This window comes from Tinamus guttatus, unplaced genomic scaffold, assembly GCF_059628265.1.
Source record: "Tinamus guttatus ecotype Peru unplaced genomic scaffold, ASM5962826v1 Tinamus_guttatus_pri_ptg000599l, whole genome shotgun sequence".
In the NCBI taxonomy this organism is placed as follows: domain Eukaryota; kingdom Metazoa; phylum Chordata; class Aves; order Tinamiformes; family Tinamidae; genus Tinamus; species Tinamus guttatus.
In genome coordinates this window covers 18,252-36,426 of record NW_028289133.1, presented here as the reverse complement: position 1 = coordinate 36,426, position 18,175 = coordinate 18,252, and the positions used below count along the sequence as shown (strand labels likewise).

General features: G+C 45.0%; 1 protein-coding gene across 1 annotated transcript; it reads right to left on the bottom strand.

Moving 5' to 3' along the window:
- Positions 1 to 641: 641 nt before the first annotated feature.
- On the bottom strand, positions 642 to 13,774 carry ARF1 (ARF GTPase 1). The gene is made up of 5 exons (XM_088534757.1): positions 13,625 to 13,774; positions 3,817 to 3,995; positions 3,240 to 3,350; positions 2,435 to 2,559; positions 642 to 1,349 (listed from the first exon to the last, which is right to left on the bottom strand). Exons 2-5 carry the CDS (start codon positions 3,962 to 3,964, stop codon positions 1,188 to 1,190), a joined length of 546 nt encoding a protein of 181 aa, XP_088390883.1. The 5' UTR covers positions 3,965 to 3,995; positions 13,625 to 13,774; the 3' UTR covers positions 642 to 1,187.
- Between the last annotated feature and the right edge of the window lie 4,401 nt (positions 13,775 to 18,175).

Genomic DNA, 18,175 nt, shown 5'->3' with positions numbered 1-18,175 from the left:
CAACACTAAACAAACCAGTTCTGATAGTTCCTCAAGTTAAAGTTTAACAGCTCCAGCTTCTTCAGTGTTTATCAAAATACAAAAGAAAAGAGGTCTTTTTTTTCTGATGGCAAATCTGAACCTTGCAGTATGAGGGATGCCAAGGGTTTTCACACATATACAGATATGGGATTGTTTCAAGATGGGACTGAGTACTTCTAGAGTGGAATGACTCTCCAAACTCTCATGCTTTGTTTGTTTTTCCTAGATACTATACATGTTTGGTGGGGTTTTTTCATGGCATTTTTTACTTAAGTACAGTACTTTCTGACTATAGAGCTTAGGGCTAGTACAGGCTGTGCTTTCTGTGGAAAGGTTTGCCTTCTGGAGTGGTTTACACACGAGAAAAGTACAAAACACTTCGGACAAATACAACAGGCTAAAAATGTGACTTCCAGAAATTATTCAAGTTCTATGGAACCTCACCTGAACCAAAGTCAGAAGTTTAGCATGAGGCTCAAAGCTCATCTAAACCGAGTCTGACAAAAGTCTTTTAACAAGTATGAACAAATGAGCACATACTATGAGCTGCACCAAGAACCGGAGATCGACCAGCTGGAATCTGCATGAAGCTAATTTGGTGTCGATCGTTGCTTCACCGCTTCAAAAGAATTAAAAGTCACCGTATTAGGGGTAGAAGAGCAGAAGCTATGTCAAACAGACTTGTGTGTTCAAGTGTTTTTACTTTTCCCCGACTACTTAAAAAAATACAGAATTCGGGTTAAAAACCAACCACCAAAATGGATCTCACAGATCTCACAACCCAACAGAGATAGTATTTAGCTCTACTGCACAATGACCACTGGCAACCCTTATGTTAATCCACTTTAATCCCTTCCGAGTACTAAACAGTGAGTTGATTCTTTACAATAAAAAAGCTGAGTAATATTGCATAGGAGTACCAGAAACTGCCTCATTGGAAAGAAAAACTATTTACATTAAATAAGAAACCTAACTGTTTTCAGGCTTGTATTTGCCACATTTACAGCATGGTGCAATATATACTGTGACAAAAAGAAATGAAAACAGCTTCCGGCACTCAATACCACAAAGTAGCACAGTTTGCCACATTAGAGTAAAGCGAAGGGCGAATAGGAGGAAATAAGAGGGAAGGGTGGAAAAAAGAGGGGAGAGGAAGGTTTACGGTTTCATTTCTGGTTTCGGAGCTGATTGGACAACCAGTCCAGTCCTTCATAGAGGCCGTCTCCGCTAGTGGCACAGGTGGCCTGGATGTACCAGTTCCTGTGACGAAGAGAATGCAGTCCGAGTTTGTCTGTGATTTCTGCTGCATTCATGGCGTTGGGCAGGTCCTGGGGGAAAGAGCAGAGTCACTCACCCTCCTACCACGAGCCGAAACGCAGACCTTCCTAAACAGCTCCCATGAGCAGCTTCCAACCCGTTTATGAAAAAACCCAAGAGCTTTCAGAGCTTCTCTTTCAGAGGAACTTAAGGACTACTTTTGATTTCAAGCTTTTTGTTTCAGAAAAACTCAGCAGATTACTTCTCTATTGAAGCTATTTCCAAAGGTTAAAAGCACGATCACCCACTGCTGGTTGTATTAGCAGGGCTATTTCTCTTAAGAAAACAAAAGTTAGGAGGCTAAATGTTTGGAATCAGTCACAGTGCCACTCGGTGTTGACCCAAAGCTGCTTACAGTTCAAGGGCTGTTTTCATTCACTTTCCATCCAGGAAATGCTTTCTGCCACTGCAGCTCCATGATTTCAGTTGGAGCTAAACTGTTCTCACGAGGTCACACTGAGCTGCTGTTTATAGTTCCCTTTCCTGCTACTAGGGAAGACTGGTGGCTCCTCTACCTTCCAGAGCCTGCACAACGGATCAAGCAGGATGCTATTAACTCCTGCATAACTGAAGTTTACTTAGCTATATTTAAGAATTGTAACATCTGGGTTTAACCTACTTTAAAAAAAAAAAGTTAGCTTGGTGGCCTAGGAAAGCAGAGCTCACCATTCAGTGTGAATATAACGAGAGGCAACTCCCTTTTTCCACGAGCACAACTTGTGCTCTCAAGCACCCTCACTGCAGGATTAGAGGTCCCAGCTTTGGGCATTCTGGGCTTCTTTTCTGTCACAGAAAGCTTAGATGGGTACAACACTCAAAACCAGCCAGTTTAATGCCAAACTTGTAGAAATCACCACTAAAACAGAATATGGGAAACTTCTTTGCTCAACACTGCTCTGAAGAGGCACTTTTCAAGCGAGAAGAGGGCAATTTAAGTTCTGTTGAAGACAGTAAGCCCAGAGGTGAACAGACATCTGCCAGCTGAGAACATACCTATTATGTTGGCAACATTCATGTCAAATTCAGCAGGTACCAGCTCCTAAATACACAGAGTGTTTAAGGAGCTCCCACAGACACACGCCTCGCTCGGGCATACCTGTTTGTTCGCAAACACTAATAAAACAGCATCTCTAAGCTCATCTTCTGCCAGCATTCTCATAAGCTCTTCTCTGGCCTCATTCACTCGTTCTCTGTCATTACTGTCAACCACAAAAATCAAACCTGGAAAGAAGCAAACCATCAGAAGCAGTGAGCACCAGGAGTTATTCACAAGCAATTCCACAGTTCCAGAAGTCAGAAGTAAACTTTGAAAATGCAAAACAGCATGTAGGAAAAAAAGGCACAATTTTCACCCTGTTGTAATTCCATGTCCGAGAGAGAATCTGCTCTCGTTGAGAGAAAGCGAGTTGTTCGCTTGCATGTGCAATTTTTTGGGGCTTGTATGTTTAATTTACATAACCACACCATATTTTCAAGGAGCAGCAACTCCCAAACTCCTATGACAGGCCTCTAATGCATCTGTATTTTACATTTTAAAGGCAGACCAGTGGAAGAAGAGACATATCCTCGATTCACAGGCCTGTTAAGTTTGTATGAAATGACAAGTACTAAAGACTCTGCTTTGAAGTAAAGGCTGGGGAGCTGCAAAGCTTTTAGAGGAAAAGCAGAATTCTGAATCTGATTCAGAGGGACGGGGAGGACAGGTTCCAAGAGGACTGGTTTCTACGTTTCTTTCCACTCCCTTTGAACCTCAGCGTAACAGCCAGCCCAGCACGTGTGCACACACACACACCTCCTGCTAAAACAAACATCATTTCCCCAGAAAGTGTCAAGACTATCTGTGTAGGGGTACTGAAAATAACTTTATCCCAGTAATTTGTGATTTAAGTGTGAAGACTCACCTTGGGTATTCTGGAAGTAATGGCGCCAGAGTGGTCTGATCTTATCCTGACCACCTACATCCCACACTGTGAAGCTAATGTTCTTGTATTCTACTGTTTCCACATTGAAACCTACAAGAAAAATGGTGGCAAAACCTCAGTCAACCTCCACCTGTGGCATTTTCCAAGTCATGCTCGCAGCCTGAAAACATTATTTAAAGTTTAAATGTCTAAAATAAGCCAAAATCCAGTTCCCAGAAAAGCCACCCTCCTTTTTTTCAATCAGAACTACCCGATGCCTCTTAAAATAAGGTGACTGTACTTCCACAGCACATAAAGGGTTGTTTCACAGTCAACTGAAGAGAAGGAATGAAGTGGGGGAAAAAAAGCAGTCATTTAATCTCTTCCCATGCCTTTAGATCTGGCTGTGCTGCCTTCATAACACAGCCTTAGTGAAGGCTGGTACCGACTGGCACATCGGGGTACAGCACGAAGTCACTTAAATCAACAGCACTTTAATCAACGTGCTGCAAACGACAGCTCTCAAATCTCAAAGTGGTTTGTATAAATGGAGGGGAGAAAAAGAAAAAAGTCTTACCTATAGTAGGAATAGTAGTTACTATTTCACCGAGTTTAAGTTTGTACAAAATAGTAGTCTTTCCAGCAGCATCCAGACCAACCATTAGAATGCGCATTTCTTTTTTGCCAAAAAGGCCTTTGAAGAGGTTAGCAAAAATATTTCCCATGGTTGAGATATGGTGTCACTGGCCAGTAAGTCTAGAAAAAAGGAGAGATCACAGTACCACACAGTTAAAAACAATTGTGTTCCGGCACCGATAAACCAGATGAACATAAATTCTTTAGGCTCCCAGGCACACAGATCTTCCCATGCTGAAGCAATAGAAACATCAGATAAGCCAGAACTTACCCAAATCAGAGACACAGAGATAGGCCTGACTGCTTTAAAGCTTTTAAATAGTCTTTCAGAGATCTTACCATTGAATACTATTCTTAGATTTATTTGTGGGAGAAGCAAACCATAACAGATGCAGCAACTGACTGCTGCAGGTACTTTGTCCCCCATTGCTATGGTGTAATTTATCTGCAGTCTAAGGTGTTACTATAAATTATATATTTTTTTTCCTCCTCCAATTGACCTACAGTTAAAAAAAAACTTTAAATTTGAGTTTTAAAAAGTTTAAAATCATATCCCTGTTGTTTATTCCTCGCTACTGCCTGAAGAAGAAACAATCAGTGCACTAAAGAGGAGGAAATTCAACACACAGCCTCAGTCCTCTCCTAGTCGGAGCAGTTCCCGTCCTCTCCAAGCCCGAGGAAGCCGCCTGCCAGCGTAGGGCAAACACGAAGCAGAACTGGCTTCATTAACATTGCAGACCTTCTCTAGAAAGCAAGTCAATGTTTACTGAAGCTCAGCCATCAAAAATTAATCATTATATTAAAAGAGTCAGGCTCTGAAATGAATGCTTCTTTGCTCACTGTAAGCTATTCACTCGGGATGCTCATAAATGACTAAAAATATCTGGAGCTTCCTGTTTTGGGAACCGAGGAAGTCGCCTCTGATTTCTGCAGTTACAGAACACTCGCTGTGCCCTTGGAATGGGATCCACTGTTACCCATTTCCACAGCTTTTAAAAAATATTTTAAGCTTACTATTATGCCATTTACAGAAGAACGTAACAGCACCACAAAAAATATTATCCTGCTAATATAAAACATGAAAATTTAAATACAAAGTAACCTTATGGCTATACAGAAAGCAGAGAGGGGGATGTTATATGGCACTAGTGACAACTCACACCTTTACTACTACTTTATCTAGTTAATCTCAGGTAAGTTTGACAAGAGCTAGAGTCCAACTGAAAAAAACAAGCCTAAGATACCAGGAATGTACAAAGTCAGGATATAAAACATTCAGGTGCCAGGTTTCCTGTATACTAAGTCATACAACTTGAAGGGTAATGTTAAATTTGTACTGAAGATATTTTGAAGATATCCAGCACTCCGCATTGAAGCTGTAAACCTGAAGCAGAATTCCGGGTAGAAATTTGCTTTACAGAACATCAACTCAGGATAACTAAAATGAGTTTTGAACTGAAAATTGAATCACTACACCACAGACCAAAAATCTTGCTCTGTTTAGCCCAGTGCTAAGAATGCACGAAACGCTGCTTCCTCATTCAGCGTACGTCTAAGCAGTTCTGCTGTTCCCAGGAAGTCCCGCTCGGAACAATTTTCAACCCCAGAGCTCAGCGCTGCTCCAGTCACATGTCTCTGCAGAGGCAGCGTCCCGGGCGAGTCCACGGAACACTCCAAAGTTCCTGGATGACATCAAACCCTGCAACGTGCTCAAGAAACCGAAGTCCAGGGCGCATTTGCTTTTCGTGATTGAAACGCGATAGGGTAGAGGCTTTCAACTGAGCTGGCTCCTCTATGAGCCAGACAGGGCAATCGACGGATTAAAACTAAACAAAAGGTTTGGAAGTTCTATTATGCCATGATTTCATTCATATTTTTCTGAAGTATCACCATGGATATTGAGCTGCCAGCCAAATATATGAAAGCTGTATAAACAGAAAACTTAATTGGAAAGCAAAGACAGCATTTTTCCTAGAGTCTCTATTTATCCAAATCACCCCTTCAGACAGCAGGAAATCTCACTCCTCAGCAGTAAACAGCAACTCTGACTGGGCTGCAGGGAGGACGTTTAAACCTTGCCTTTGTCTGGCTCCTCACGCTGCCTCTCTTTCCTACTTCATCTGAAAAGCAGTATTTGGGTTTGAACTGTTATCTGTTACCACAGCTGTTATAACCCTCCAAAACAAGTTAAAGAATTTCTGTAGCAAGATAAAATTCCTAAGGCCCTGCATTCATTTTTATTTTTCTGCAGCAGTACAAAGCCTTCAGCAGTAAAACCATACTTAAAAGACTAACAGGTTATTAAATGCTCAAGAGCTGTAATCAATTAAAACTTAATCCTTGCTCTGACATTCATGACAATGTCACATTCTGGCCTTCACAAGTTGCCTGTGCTTGCCTATAGCCTTGGTGAATCCCATTAGGCCCCTTAGTCTCTTGGTACCTGACTGTTCCTAGGTCAAGAGGGCCCCACCAGGACCCAAGAGTATTAATTTCATAGTTACTTTTGTAGCACTTATCTGTCTTCTGTGAAGAACGAGAAGTTGAAACAGGCTTAAGAACTGTCTCCGTTTCCTTCTTGTTTCCTGCACATTTTCACTCTCCAAACCACTTCTGCAGCTACTTTAGTACTCAAAGGCACACGACAGATTTTTTTTTTAAATAGAGAATGAAAACGTCTCACAGTTTTTATATTACATATATATATATAAAATATATTTAGATCCTTCACTACAAAGTAGCAGTATAATTAAAGCATCTAAAAAAAGAAAAACCCTGTTACGTGAAACCCATCTGCAAAACTCCCACAAGCTGCTGTGGTTCCCAGCAGAATGTTCCTCAGATGCTGCTGGGGCAAAAGAAGTTTCCAGCTTCAGCACAAGCAGCAGCATCCTCGAACCAGTGGCTAAGAGTCAAGTTCACCCACTGCCACAGGAAAAGAAAACTGGTCTATCAGTCTGAGAGCCCTTTGCACACCCATTTGTGGTTGTGATGTGGGGTACACCATCTTACTTATCCCTATGTATTTTTCTATACTGCCCTCCTCACTACACTATCCCTGCCAGTAATTTGATCACTTTGAAGCACCTTTAGGTAATTCTGCAGCATTAATAGAAAACCTCAGGGAAATCACCCTCAGAACAGTGACGGATCATCTCTAAAGGGCAGGTCGCTGCTTTTTCAGTCATGCCTTCCAACAACGCAGAGCCCGTCGCACTGAAAACGGCAGGACACGCTTGAGAACTGCTTCCCACAACTTCATCACCACCCGTTAATACAACTCAGCTGAGGGATCATGCGATTACTTGGAGTGCACTTCAGTGCGGAGACTGCTTAGTTTAATTCTCCTTTCAGTCAATTAGCCAGAGCCCAAGAACAGGCTGAAAATATGGGGAGATTCAAAGACACCTAGGTGCACCAGGCAACTTCAAAACGTGCAGTCCTGCCCATATCAGGATTTGCCAATAAGCTACTTATATTCTATACTGCAACATGGCTTTCTATTTTCCTTAGCTCAGATTAAATGTCCTAATGGGAAAACAATAGAGGCTTAACAAGTTCCCCCAAAAAAGCCTGAAAACATGCAAAGACTATAGCTTATGGGTTACTTATGTGTTTAGACTCGCACATCTTTGAAAGAGGGATCCACGAGGCTGAGCAGAAAGACTTGTGTGTGAAAAGGAACAGCCCGACTGTCTTTCTGCAGCCTATGGCACCCTCATTGCGAATCCAGTTCCTAAAAACAGAGGCCCAACGCCCCTCAGGGAGCTCAAGCCAGGCCAGAACAGAATCTCCCTCTTTAACTCGGGCTTCTCCCCAGGGCGTTGAAGCAAGATCACCTTCACATACTCCACCTCAATACGCACCCCAGTAAAAACTTGTTGGGCAGGTTCAGTTAAGATAAACTGTGTCATTGGTAAACAGCGAGCACAGACTCACTGGATAGACTGCAGTTTTGCTTCAGGAAAGGCAGCATTTTCAGCAACAGATTTTCAAGTGATACATTTAGATAAGTAATCGGGACTACGGGCAGCCTTTTCCAGAAAGCTTCCAGTGTCTGTTAGAGAGATAGAGCAACTGAATTAGAACTTGCTTCTATTCATTATAGAGGGTCAGAATAAAAGCTGAGGAGTATCTCAAGATTAAACACAATTCAGTGTCTGATCTGCAGCATTTTGTAGTTAACTGTGCCTTAACGCACTTCAGTGACATTTCATTCAGTCCCGCTTATCTTGAAAAATCAACTGTGCTTCTTGATTTGCACACTGCATGGATGAGCTGTTGGTGTAAAAGCTACACAGATAGTGTGCGGCACATTAAGGAAGATATAGCTGCTTCTTGAAATCTCTCTAATCTTAATTTTGCACCTCTAGAAGAGTTATTTTCAGCCCTCAAAACAAACAAACAAAAAAATCAAATCAAACTTCCTTGAGCCAAGAGTTGTAGCAAACGTCCTGGTTTCATTCAATTTTATACCACTTCTCTAAACATACCAGAATATAAAAACTCAGAGACTAGGGGAAGAGATGCCATATTCATTAACTAATTGGAGAAACTAGGCCCACACTATTAAAAAAAAAAAAAAAAAACACACACATTTCCTTCACTTCTGTGGCACAAGCTCTGAGGATTTTACAATGCCGTGTAACAAAATTCACCGGGCTCAATCATTTTGGCAATCTGCTCTCTACAGTGGATAAATTCTACTAGAGAAACGAATTTTCTACCTCCTCTTTATTATATGCTCCAAGACACAGAAGCATAGAAAGTGTTTGTTAACTTTGGAAACCATCAGATCTCCATGAGGAGTTTCAAGGAGAAGCTGGCCAGCAGTACATTTCTAATTAATCAAAATATCAATGTTAAGAGAAAATCTGAAAACTGTGTTAGTAAAGAGCAGTATTTCAGATAAAGGTTCAACAAAAGTTTCTTTCCCAATAGCTCCGTGTTACAGCTGCACATGTTACTGCTCTACTAAACATTTATCACAGCTTTAGTTACTTAGGTATTTATGATAAATGCATGCTTATGAAGACATTATCGAAAGCACAAGTGTGTTTAAAAGAGTAAAAGCCTACTCTACACATGTCTAAACACTAGCTCCACCTCTAATTGAAACCTGAACACACAGATCCTAAGCTGCTATTAATACTTAAACTGTTTACCAGTCACAGGAAAACAAGAATCAACTTGGTATGTAACAGAAATATTCATTTAGGAATTTAGTCTTTTGGTAACAGGCAGCCTGCACCACAGTGCTACTTTATAGAATTCCAGAAGATTTTGAGTTGAAGGCATAGCATGTACAGATACCAACAGAAAAACAAGATATTACAGAAAATAGAAAAGATCACCAAACCCATGAGTAAAGAAGATGGGAAAAAGGTGGGTTTTTTTTCTGTTTTTGATTTTTCATTTAACAACTGCTTTTGGAGAAATGTGTGAGAACAGGCAAAAAAGGGGCAAATTAACTCGGCAGCTTGTTCTTTACTATTTAAAGACCATTTTAAAGGATAATGTGAGAAGTGATCCAACAAGTATAAAACACTACAGAAATTTCAGTATTAATCTAGGACCAATTCACGACACCTCTCAGAGGGCACAGACAGTTAAATACAGCTGCATTCCTTTGAAATAATTTCTTTGAAGATTAAAATGTGCTGGTACAGCAAATTTTGAAAATGGCTCTTGATCAAAACCCTTTTTATACATTGCTATAAAAACAGTTGAATATTCCTGTGTTTGAACAAGTCGTTCACTGGCCTTCCACATCTGATAACCTCAGTGAAAGATGACCAAATACCAACAAGGCCTTTTCATTCACAGGCTTAACTTAAATAACAATTTTCACTTGAGTTACCTGAGACTTTAGGCCATACTGCAAGGCAATAAGCATAGGTTTGGTTTAAAGGCTGAGAGTAGCTAACAAGCTTGCTAGGTTCCTTCATCAACATGGGATTATTTGGGGATTAAGTGCCATCATAATAAAGACTACCTCAAAAATCTCTTTCTCAGAGCTTGTCATCACCTTAAGCCCCCATTCATTTTAAGTTTGATCTGTTAAAACAAGGGGAATGTTAAATGATCAATATCAACCACCACTGCAGCCATTTTCTCCATGTCACAGTGGAGGTGTTTGTGTCACATCTGAAATAAATGGTGCATTTGTGTTTTAGAGGATATTAAGAGAAAATAAAGCACTGATTTTGAAGTGTCATGTAAAAAGGCTGTTTAAAGCTACATAACTGCACATCCCCACCTCAAAGTATTTAGATGAATTTGGCCAGCTAAAGCTCACACAACTAGCAACTAAAAAGCATGTATATGTACACTGTACGTTCAGGGCAAGTGGAGAACAAGTCAGTAACAAGCGAGAAATTAGAAAAGAAAATCCATCAGGGTACTGTACCTTTGTGCCTTAGTACCTTACCATCTTCAAGCAGGTGCTGTTTATACACATTAGCCATATAAAGCATTTTCAAAACGCTTTTGAGAACAAAGGACTCAGACTGGCATAAAAACAGAAGATATTGCCATTTGCAAGTTCAGAACAAGGGTAAAGACACAAAAGCAGGAAAGTCTCCTTTGGAGTGATGTACTGTTTCCCAGATTATCGATCTCTGCCTAATGAACTCAACCACACAAAGTCACTCCTCAAAAACCAGGCAGGAAAATACTGATGTCCAGCAAAGAAAAAAGAGCAGGCTGCTTAACTTGGTATTCAAAAAGCAAATCAGATTTACTGTCTTCCTCTCATCTTGAGGCACAAGCTAATTCTGTTTCCTAGGAAAATCTCTAGCCATTTTAAACAATCATATACTGTGATGCATATCTCTAAAGTATGTAAACTAACACACAGGGGAACTCACACACCTGTTCCCAAATATTTTATTTTAAAGAGAGGCTGACAGGTGGAAGTAGTGCAGAAATCACTGTTGGCATTGTCAGATAAAGCACGTCCATCATCTCCCTGCAGACTGTCTGCAACTGCTCAGAAAAAGATTTGGTGCTGACAAGACAACTCTGGCACCTGAGTTTTGGCTGCAGCTACATCTGCACCTGCTAAATGGTGGATGTTCTTACTACACATTACAAAGCACTTGTGTCCACACAAGCTCTGTAGAGTTTGAGGCCAGACTAGTTATAACTTCCAAAAACTTGCATTTTAAGCCAAATATCCTGTTATTCATTCCCACTAATTCAGAAAAGAAGTCAGGAACTAACTCAGGAAAGTCAGTCAAAATTTACACTTTTAGTAGAAACAAGAAGAACTTGTGTGAGAGCCTCAGTAATGAAACTCAATTTGGGGTTGGGGAATATGACAAAGCAGAAACTACAACCTATATACTGACTATCTATCATGTAATAAGAGCTATATTAATCCTGAGAGTCCTATCAGAACCAAAACATCAGCAGTAGTGCCACAGTCTGTCAGTGTTTGCAGGGGCTAGAAACAAGAAACAAAACTGGATTCTTGCAAGCAGAAAAAAAAAAAGTGCTGATTAACTTAAAAAAACTGTTGTAGTAGGAAGCTGGTTCTAAAACTTCTTTACTCATCAGATAATGAAAGGGAGTGATGCTCAAGTGTTAGCTGTGACACAAACTCTATAGCACTTCAGCAGCAAAACTTTCCAAGATTTCTAAAAAAGTATTTATTTTAAGAAAAACGTTATTAATTTCTGTTCACAATGTCTATCCACTATAAAGAACTCAAGATATTAAACATGCTTGTAAAGGCTGTTGAAATCTAAAAGTTCTAGCTTGAAAGTTCATCTTTGCACAGCTCAGCAGTTCTCCTAAACTGACTTTTTGTTTTTAAAGCAAAATGCCTCTAACTTCAACCCTACAAATCTATTTAGAAGTCTGTATTTGAGCTTTTCCTTCTCTTGCCAATTAAAATAATCAATAGCTCACGTGGTAACTGCACCTCAGCAAGAGGCAAAAATGCTACTAAAGCAACTTTCCAATCAGGTGTTAACCAGAACACAATTGGCCAGAAAAAGGATCAAAATCCAGCCCTTTGCCTCCTCCCTGCCCTCCGCCCACTTTGTTTGCCTTGAAACAACTGTAAATCTAGTCCTGCCGCTTGCCTGGCGAGCGTGACTAATGCACGCAAGGAACTGCGCGCACCGGTCAGGAATGCAGCACTTTTGCCCAGGCCCTTTCCAGACTTGGGTTGCATTTCACGACTAGCCAAGCTCCAAAATTTGGCAAACGCTGTGGCAGGGACCCATTAACACCCTGAGCGTTCAGACACTCACACTCTAACCCCAATCCAGGTTCTCTGGGTACAATCCTGCAATTATTATCAAGACATCACAGCAATAAGCGCTGTTCAGAATGGAAATGACATCTGCTTGAGCCATTTTTATTCCTCGTGTTCTGGCACAGTAGACGGGCCAATAAACTTGGCAAACAAAGAGTTTTAAGAGGTTCAAGTGAGGCTTCCTCACCCTTTCACCCAGTGTAATTAGTGCTATTGAGAAAGCAGTCCAACAGGGTTCCCAAGCACTGCAGACAACGCGTGTGCTTTTAATAGAGGAAATAAGTGGCGTCACACCAGCTTCCTAAATGCAGGTTTCAGATAATCCCCCTTTTTTTAAAAAAAAGCTGTTAAATCTACAACCACTCACACTGACAATTTCATTACAAATTTCATTAAAGCCAAGAAGCAGCCCTCACTTCAGCTAGAGAGGGTTCCTGCTTCCCTCTTCCCCTCAAAGCTCATCCAATCAGTAGTAAAAATAGTAATAACTGCATTGCTGAATGACCTTGGGCAATTCGCTTCAACTTGGTTTCTTTGCCTGAAAAATAAGGTTAGGAGGATATTCTTCAAAGAGGGTGTTGTAAGACTTATCATCAAACAAAGTTCACAGTGTTACATAAATAGTTCATGTTTTAGCTATTGACAAAGCCACATTTCCAAACAAGCCTCTGGATACAACTCTAATCAACCTGTGGAATTTAGTTTGGCAGGGATCTGGCAGCAGAGCAACAAGGTCAATGTCAAACACAACATTTAGGCAGCTTTAGGACCCGAGAGAGTTTTAGCCGTGTCTGATTGGGGCAAACAGATTCCTCTGGGAAGAGGCTTGTAACACACAAGGGTTTAGCCTATAAAGTACCGTGTTAATTACTCACAGCAGCAGGACAGGGCACTTTTGGCCACAGCACAATATCCTTTCACCGGGACCTGCTCTGCAAGGGAAAACTGGATCGCCAAAGCTCAGCAACGAGCAAACAGTTTGCTCCGGGCTCAAAAAAAATCCACTTACCTTCGCCCTTGACTTATGAACTAAAATAAAGATTTTTTTCCACCCCAAGTGAAGATTTATTATCGAAGTGAAGGTTTATTACCGAAGCGAAGGCTTTCTAACCGAAGAAGGCCTCGCCGGAGGCTGCCCCGCGCCCCGTCTCCCTTCGCGGCCCGGAGGAAGCGCCGGGAGCCTCTCCCCGCTCCCGGGCGGGGCGGGCCGGGACGAGGCCGGGGGTAGTTTCGGGGCGGGCGCCGAGGCCCATCCCGCCGCATCCCCCCTCACCCCCGCGCCAGCGGGGCCTGGCGCCGAGGCGAAGCCCTCTCCCCCGCTGCTTCCCTCCCGCCGCCGCCGCTCGGCGCCCGCCAGGCCTCGCCGCCGCCTCCGCGCCGACTAGGCCGCAGCGCCCGCACCCCCCCCCACCTCCCATCACCGCCGCCTCGCAGGGCGGGCAAGGAGCCTCGCGCCGAAGGCAGGAGGGCGGCGGGGACCTACCGGCGCGGGCAGTGGCGCGGGCAGAGTCCCTGGCTGCGCTCGGGCGGTGCCGCTCGGAGCCGCTTCCCCCGCGCTGCCGCCGCTCGGCCGCTCTCCGCCCAGGCGCACAAGATGGCGGCGCTCGGCGGCCACGTCAGTGCCAGCCCCGCGGGCGCGCGCGCGCGCGCCGCACCATGGGTAAGCGAGGAGGGCGAAGGCGGGGGGCGGGGCGACGCCGAGGGGGCGGGATCTGACCCCCTGACCACGCCCCCTTCCCTCGAGACCACGCCCCCTCCCTGGCATTCTACCCCACCCCCAGCCGGGGCCGCGCGTGGGTGCGCGCGTGGGACCCCCCCTTCACCCCGGCTTCGTGGGCCCTGCAATGGGGAAACGCGGCGGGAGGAAGGCTGGGTGGTGCCTGCGAGCCCCCCGCCGCGAGCGGGCTCGCCTGCACCGAGCTGTGTGGCGCCGGGTCACGCGGGGGCTCGCGTGCACCATGCGGCATCGTCCCGCGGCAGCTTTTGGAGGGATCATGCACCCCTCGTGGGGGAACTGCATGCATCTCTCGTGGGGCAATTGCATGCACCTTTCGTGGGCGTTGCATGCACCCTGTAGCGTTGCCCCGTGGAAGCTTTTTGGGGGGGGGGACGGTTCATGCATCCCTCGTGGGGGGGTTGCATGCACCATGCGGCATTGCCTCAGGCCAGGCTATTTTGGATGCACGTGCTCTTGGGGCCATTTTACCCAAAATAAAGCAGGACTGCGGGGTTTGGGCAAAGGGGGGAAACAAAACAAGATCTCTGCTTCTTTTCTCTCTTTTTTTTTTCCCCCCCCACGCAAAATAAATAAAAATTATCATAGCGCAGAGCTCACAGCTGGATCGGAGGACAGGAATCACAGAGCGAGCTCTGCCCTGAGCAAATCCCTTCCCCACTGCTGTCTTCGTCTCCAGTGAATTCCCATCCTTTCGCAGTCCTCTGGCAGGAATGCAGAAAATGTCACTTATTTCAATGGTAGTGAGGATGGTGGTGGGGGGAGGGAAAAAAGGAAAGGGAAAAAAAAAAAAGGAAAAAAAATCAGGGCAATTTGGGGAACTTTGGAAGCTGAAATTAGGCCCAGGTGCTCTGAGTCACCGATGATGCAAGAGGTAAACTTTGCCCAGTGACTCATTTCTGGGAAGAAAAAGGCCTCTTTCTGCAAAGGACAGGGCAGGGCAGACCCGTTCCCTTTTTTTTTTTTTTTTTCTTTTTTTTTTTTTTTTTTTTACTTCACTGTAAAAAGCCTTTTTTGGAGTGGAGGGAAATACAAGGAGAAAAAAAAAAAAAAAAAAGGAGCCCTTTGGGCCACTCTGCTCGAGCCTGCTTTGCTTTTGAGGCACAATCCCTTTGGAGCCGGAGGCTTTTCCACACCAGCAGGACAAATCCGACCCGGCTGCACCCTGTTCTTGCTTCTTGCCTTTTTTTTTTTTTTTATCCTGAAGTTTGCATGTTCATCCAAGGTGATCTTCTGGGGCTGTGAAAAAATACCCTGGGCTGGATTTGCTCTAGTTCCTGAGTCCCCAGGAGGATTTTGGGGGGGAGAAATTGGATGCTGGGCTCAATCCCTGCCCTGCTCTTGGCTGTGGCAGCACCTAAAGCAGGAGCTGAAAAGTGCCTCCCCCATCAATGATTTCCTATGGAAAAATAAAACACAATAATGATTATTCCCTGAATTTGGGGATTCAGAATCTTGGAATTGCCTGCTGGGCCAGGAAATCTCAACCCAGTGCTCACGTTTTCCCTGTATTCCTGGCAAAAAGTGGATACGTTTGGAAGGAAAAGCAAGTGAAACGTTTTTCAAGAGAAAAAAAAATGATTTGGGGGCATCAGAGGGATCTGCACCAACACCCGCATCCACAGAGTCAGATCCGTGGGCTGGTGCACGGGATGGTGACAGGGACATGCACTGCTGTCCCCAAGCCCGGGGCATCCAAGGTGCTGGTCCATGTGCGTCAAAGCAGCTTGGAGAGGATCCCTAATACCCAGTCTGCAATTTGGCCGGGAAACCTGGTGTTGCACGGTGGGGCAAAGCTGGTTGCCCATCACCAGGGTGTCAGGCCGCCGCGCGGGTTTAGACGCGACACGTCCCCGTGTGGGATCGGCAGCCACGTGGCTTCTTACCCAGAGGAGACGTCGGCTGACCCCATCATCAGAACCTCATTAGGTCGCGCAGCCGCTAATTGCCGGCCGTTTGCATCGCAGGGGAAGACAGACGTCACCCGGGGACCTGCCAATCAATGTCACGAGCAGCCCAGGCCTCGGGCGCGCTTTGACCGCCCGCAAGAATGAGAGCGATTGTTTGGGGCATGGGGAGGGCGGTGGGGACCCGGCTGGTCATAGCATCAGCGTCAGGTCGTCTGCCCTGCTGGGACACCTGCACTACAGCGGGGGAAACAACAAAAAAGGCTGAAAAAGGCTGATGGCTTCTGCGAAACGAGGTGGAGATGTCCCAGCCGCTTGCATCTGCCTGGGGACATGAAGAGCGTCCTTTGTGCCAAGGGTCCCATCAGCCCTGGTGCGGATACGGAAAAGTTCATGTTGGGAAAAAGAAGCAGTGAGTGCAGTAATGTTGGGAGAGTGATGCGAATCCGTGGGGGAAATCCTGCTGCATTGCAGCTGGGTCTGCAAGAGAGAGGAGGAGGCGGTTTTTGGTTAGTGAACAGACCACAGGGTAGAAAGGAGGTAAAAAAGGTGTCCCATGCCTAAATCACTTTGGTTCTGTGTTCTGCAAGGTGGCTACCTCTGGCCAAATTCATTTCCTACTCTCTTTCGCAGTCCCTGCAAGCTTCACATGAGATCCAGCACCCTTTCCTAGATGTCCCCTTCAGTGCACAGTGATCTGTGTCTTCATCTCCACCAACTGGACTGACTTGATCTCCCCAGGAGATTCCTGACATCTGGATCTGGTGAAGGCGTCTCCATCGTAGGACATGAGGTCCTGGGCCACCTGATCCAGCATTAGGTCTGCTGCAAGCGGTGTTGGAGCAGAGACACAAGAGACAGAGGAGCCTTCAGCATCTGGTCTATGGCAGTGTCTCAGTTCAGTAGCTCCATCCCTACATGATGGGAGCCAGACAAGAAGGTCTACAGAGGCAAGAAAGGTCCTTCTTCAGAGTCACCAGTGCCACCACCATGAGGTTTGCCTTCTGCATTACGTGCATTTTGGTTGTCAACCTCCTGCCTTGTCCAAAGAGCTTCAAAATCGGCCACAGGGTTTCTTCCCAATGGATGCATTGCCCCAGCCTGGACCTGGCAGTCCTTTGGGTGTCATGGGACCTGTAAACGAGCCAAAGCCCAGCTTATCCCGTGTTGGTCAGGGACCTGACGAATACAACAGGGCTGTTTGTAGGAAAGTGAGCAGGCTGGGGTTAGGCCGACATCTGCGAGAGCAGCTGGTTGGAGCTGGAACATTTTTAAGGCAAGGGGAGGGACACATTAGAAATGAATCCAGAGAAAGCAGCCATCCAGCTGCTTCCTCTTCTCCATTTCTAAATTACTCTATTTCTAAGCTTTAATATTGTGGGTGGGGTTTTTTTTTGCTTTTTTTTTTTGCCTTTTTTTTTTTACTGTCCCACATACCTGGAACTGGACAACCTCCCCCTTCTTCTCCTGAGCCCCGAAGGGAGGGATCTGTGACGAACAAGCTTCCCTTGTGGCCTCCCAATGGAGAAGGATCACGAGGCTTTTTCTCAGCCCCAAGGCAAGTCTACTGAAGTCAAAAGTCCGTCTGACCCCAGAGCGGGGCTGGGCATGTGATAGGGAGGATGAAACAAGCAAACAAACCTTCCCAAGGCCCCGTTTGCAGGAATGTAAGTGCAAAGCTACCTCAGCTTCTTGCTTGTATGTCTCTGAGTGACCTTACCCTCTCACTGCAGAGAATGGCATCCTCGCTGCAGGATGCTGTCAATTCTAGAAGCTCATGGGAGGAAAGACCCACCAAGGTTAATGCAAGGACCAGTGCTGGTGTCCTTAAATGCAAGGACACCAGCTCTGGCTCTGCACATCCCTGGTTCAAGGGGTTGGAGCTCAGGAGAGGATCCATTTGGCCCGTCCTGGGGTGGCAGAAATGGTTGTAGGTTGCTTCCTAGGGCTCCTATTAACATAACAAATTAAGACTACAGGAGACTTTATTAGAAAGGAGATCTACAAGATCTCCTTGCCCAAGCCCATGTGGAAGCAAAGTAGTAGAGCACAAACTTGATCTTGTTATCTGACTATTCCCAAGGCTGGGGCCAAGGAGCAGCCATCACCCATCGTTAGCTGCAGTCTCAGAAGAGATGTGTCCCACGAAGATGCGAGAGGCATGGCTTCAGGATCCACCTCGCTTGCCTGGGACGGGTTTGGGGCTCATGCACCGCCTTCCCCATCCTTCTTCTACCTCCACGCTCCCATTCTTCCACACCTGGCATCCTCTGATGTCTCTTCATGTGACAAAAAGGATGGCTGGGGAAGGAGCAATGGAACACAGTATGCCTCATGGTGAGACTCACATGTGTGTGTTTTTTAATTCTCCTAATGGCTAACCCACCACGAA